Here is a 4,433-nt window from a genome sequence, read left to right as displayed (position 1 = left end):
CGGGCCTTTATTCCAACATGGTCGTTGAAGTGAATAGGAGCTATGGTAGGAGCATATTGGAGCACGCGACGCGAACAAACCCTAGGATTCTACTTATTACTATCTATCTTTTTTTAATTCTTGAAAATAGAAAAAAATAAATACCGCCTTTTTTATCGACTAGTTAGAAATTCGACTGCAGAAATAAATGTTTCTAACATATTTTTAAAATATTTATGTATTGTTCTTTATCTCTGACAATAGATGACAAACTTTTCTCGTAATTTGTTCAACAGCTGATCTTGGCCACGCGTAATATAGGTTATGTCAATGTCAACACGTAATACGTATGCGTGTATATACAGTACAAAACATAATTGGCGGCACTTGCAGTATCTTGTCAATCTTGAATTTACAACGAATCGCATATATATATAATTTTTCTACAGTTCACGAAATGTAAGCAGAAAAGAATCTGGGAGTTTTAAAATATTTCAAGGATAAAGACTTATAGGAGTTTGTTAAAATGATCGTCAAATTCGAAAAGATAATAAGCTGTTCCTCCGAACACCCGAAGTTTCCTGCCGCCAATCTTCTTCAACGTAACTCAGAAAATTGGAAAGACACATGGCGATGTAGCAAACCGGGAGAAATGCTGGCACACATCATTTTTCAACTCGCTAAACCTTCTTATATCACGGGAGTCGATGTTGGTAATTACCAAAGTTGCGTGGTGATTGTCACTGGATCTACCTCATCAGAACCTGATAATTGGATAGTTATCATCAACCATCAGTTTATGACAAACGATGAAGCTGCAAATAACAAATTTAAAGATCAAGTTCAATTATTTACTAAAAGAGAATTAAATCCAGACACTTTAAAAATTAAATTTGACCGAATCAAAGTTACTTGTATGCAATCAGCGAATTTAAAAGTGTTGTTTGGATTGTCATACATCATTTTGAGATCAGATCCTACAATCAATTTAGGCTTAGATGCATTTGGCAAGTTCAAATTGAAACAACCACATGTTGTCAAGACACCTATGGAAATGATGAAAGAAAAAATTCTTAATACAGAAAATATGAAGACAAATTATAAGACAGAATTACGTGAGCAAATAAAAAAAGATTCAATGGAGAATTTTGTTAAGTGTCAACAGGAACAAAAACTTATCAAGAAGCCATTACTAGAAAAGCTAGAAGCTGGAGAAGCCGATCAAATTTTTGGAAAAAATGATAAGACCCAACCACAATGTTCAAAAAATAAAGATAAGACCATTAATGAAAGTCCCAAAATTACTAAAAATGAATCAGACAATAAAATAGTGAGAACTCCTTTTGGAGACGTTGTACCTCCGCGTAATATTGATGCTAATAAAAATAATATAAAAAATACTATTCAGGATTCTCCAAGTTTTAAGAAACGTCCTTTGATTAAGTTGGATGATTCACCAAATGTAAAATTCAATGGAAGAAAAAAACAAAAATGCTCCGAATGCTGTGCAGATTCGCAGGATCGATTATGTACAACTTGTCAACGATTGCCAGAGCCCAAAGAGCTTATTAAAAATGCTCCTTCACAGACAAGCAACCATGTTTCTGTCAAAAGATCATTTAAAGAATTGCTCAATAATGTTACATTCTCTCTCAGTGGATATGTTAATCCACAAAGAGATGATATTAGGAGAAAGGCTCTTAATATGGGAGCCAAATATATCCCCGATCCAAATACAACTAATAAAAAATGCACTCATTTGATATGTGCTTTTAAAAATACACCAAAATATCAACAATTCAAAAATCATACGAAAATTGTTTCTCATACTTTTATTGAGGAATGTTTTGATAAAAAAAAGAGGTAAATATATCATTCTAATGTATTTTTTTTATTGGAGACTGAGAAATATTATATATGAAATTTCATAAATTATGTATTTTATAGATTTCCTTGGAGGCGATACGCTTTAGATCAAAAGGAAAAATCACAACCTGAAAGCGAAGAAGAAATTGATGGTAACCAATCGGACTCTGTATATGACATAGACACTGATGCTGATTCGGATTATTAATATTTCAATTGAATATTACATTAATTATTAATGACATATTTATCTAATTTCTTTAACTTTTATATCATGACATCTATTAAAATTAATATTTTCTTTGAACTCTCAATAAATATATTTTTATGTACAAAAAACATAGGAACATGTACATTTATATTAATATAATCAATTTTGATATACACACATATGCGCACGATTAAAATTAAATATTGTAATGATATAAAATCAATAGATACATATATCAATATTTTACGAATTATGAGCGGTGTCCTGGAAGAAAGATTACATTAAAAAATAACAAGATTTAATTAATAAAAAAAGTATTTACACAGAGTTTAATAAAACTTTCACATTTAAATTTCCGAATTTTTGTGTTTAATTGTACTGAGTTAACTAATGATGCCTTCAAGATGTTGAATACATAGATTATAAAAGTTTATTTTTATAGCGATGTACTGAGTTAACTAATGATGCCTTCAAGATGTTGAATACATAGATTATAAAAGTTTATTTTTAAAATGTATATATATATACACGTATTTTGCAAAGGGAGGGCTCCGATTGCACACATGTATTGCTGATTGGCCAATTTAAAAATAAAATAATCTCATTGGCAAAACAATAAAAAATTACTAGGCACCAGTTGATATGAGTGATGTGTACAATCAGAACTGTAGGCAAACGGGATCCTCCCTTTTGCAAAATAGATGCTATAAAGAAAGGAAAAAAATCAGTTATGTGTCTGATATATCATCCAACCATGAAGTAAGAATGAGACCTAACTACATGGATTAGAAGTAGTCATGAAAAATGTTCCGTATACTGCCAGCGTTGCTGAATGAAATAACTGCAACATTTCGTCGCCATATTGAGCATTCATATATGTACGATGTACAGTATCACATTTAATTGCGTTAGTGATTTGTAGAAGTGAGTTTAATCTGTTTAGTAAAGTTCAGTAGAATTTCTGTAATTTTGTACATTGTTTAAAGTATAATTCTGTTAAAGGTAATTCTGTAATTTTCATCAAAATTATATCATTTAATTACAAATAAAATGTAATTAAATTATACTTTAAACAATGTACAAAATTAAAGAAATTCTACTGAACTTTGCTAAACAGATAAAACTCACTTCTACACTTAATATAATTTACTATAAAGTATAACGCAATTTTAAATGTGACACTATACATCGTACATATATGAATGCTCAATATGGCAACGAAATGTTGCAAGTTATTCCGTTCAGCGAACCTGGGTACTTATCATGAAATATGTCGGAATGAATTCCGATCGGAATTATTCCGTTTTCCCTAGAAAACACAATAGAAATCTAAGGAATAATTGAATATTTCCAATCGGAATCGATTCCGACTTGTTCTATGATAGGTACCCTGGCAGTATAGAGAACATTTTCTGTGACCAACTTTTTTCTTCCTATCCTTCTTTTTCTTCTTCAAAATTAATGGCACTCGCCGCAGAAATGGCGACGATTTCGGCCAAAGTCGTAAATAAATCGTGTAATACAATGCACAGTCGAAGCCGGAAACGCTTTTCAAAAAATGGATGAGATGATGCAATACCCGAAGCGGACGTGACGCACGTCCATCCCGCTCGAGTGGTCTCTTACAATTTTCAGGGAGTACTGAAAATGTATAGTGTACATAATGTGATTGGGTGGCATCCAGTTGGACATGGCTCAATTGAACATGAGCCACTCACAGCGCTTGAGACTACCAAGCTCCTAAGCACCGATCGTTGTGATTGGTGGTGTCCAATTGAGCCGTGGTCAATGGGATCACCCTTCGGTTACTCGGTTTGCGCAGTACGAATAGCGCCTAGCGGGGAAAATAAAAAGAGTTGGCTAATGGCGTATAATATATGAATAGATTGTGCTGATTTTATACTAAAAATATAACATATTATATAGAACAGCTTTAAATAATAAATATTTTACAACTTTATAATAAATATTAAAAAATAAACATTTGTGATTACGTAAAAATGTATAGTATACAAAAAAGTTTATACCGTAAAATTTTATTACATTTGAATGGAATGCGCGGTGTTTTGTGCTTAATTATTTAGTTATAACTATATTTATTATACGCAAAAGTTTTAGTGGATTTTTAGCGGTTTTCATTTAAAATCTGACGATTTTCTAGTGATTTTTTAAAATAAAACTGACGGTGAAACATATTTTACGTTGGCAACACTGGCTCCAACATGCTCCTGCCATAGTTCCTACTCACTCTAATGAGCGCATTGGAGTGAGTAGGAACAATGGTAGAATGGTAGAAACCATGATAAAAAGACAAGGGTATGCTCATGCGCATGACCAATCAGATTTTTGTCCTTGCTTACGTCACAACGAGTGGCTT

The 4,433-nt window shown here is 32.0% G+C and overlaps 1 protein-coding gene across 2 annotated transcripts; it reads left to right on the top strand.

Annotated features, from left to right (window-relative positions):
• The first annotated feature begins 33 nt into the window (after positions 1–33).
• XRCC1 (DNA repair protein XRCC1) lies at positions 34–2,083 on the top strand. Of its 2 annotated transcripts, none has more exons than XM_018504252.1 (3): positions 34–45; positions 429–1,842; positions 1,927–2,083. In XM_018504252.1, exons 2-3 carry the CDS (start codon positions 506–508, stop codon positions 2,051–2,053), a joined length of 1,464 nt encoding a protein of 487 aa, XP_018359754.1. In that variant the 5' UTR covers positions 34–45; positions 429–505; the 3' UTR covers positions 2,054–2,083. The 2 variants fall into 2 exon arrangements, with proteins under 2 accessions (XP_018359754.1, XP_018359753.1); XM_018504251.1 differs by lacking the exon at positions 34–45 and adding an exon at positions 169–319.
• The last annotated feature ends 2,350 nt before the right edge of the window (positions 2,084–4,433 follow it).

This window comes from Trachymyrmex cornetzi, unplaced genomic scaffold (assembly GCF_001594075.2).
Source record: "Trachymyrmex cornetzi isolate Tcor2-1 unplaced genomic scaffold, Tcor1.1 scaffold165, whole genome shotgun sequence".
NCBI lineage: Eukaryota > Metazoa > Arthropoda > Insecta > Hymenoptera > Formicidae > Trachymyrmex > Trachymyrmex cornetzi.
The sequence above is the reverse complement of the archived record's forward strand: the minus strand, read 5'-3'. Positions and strand labels throughout refer to the sequence as shown.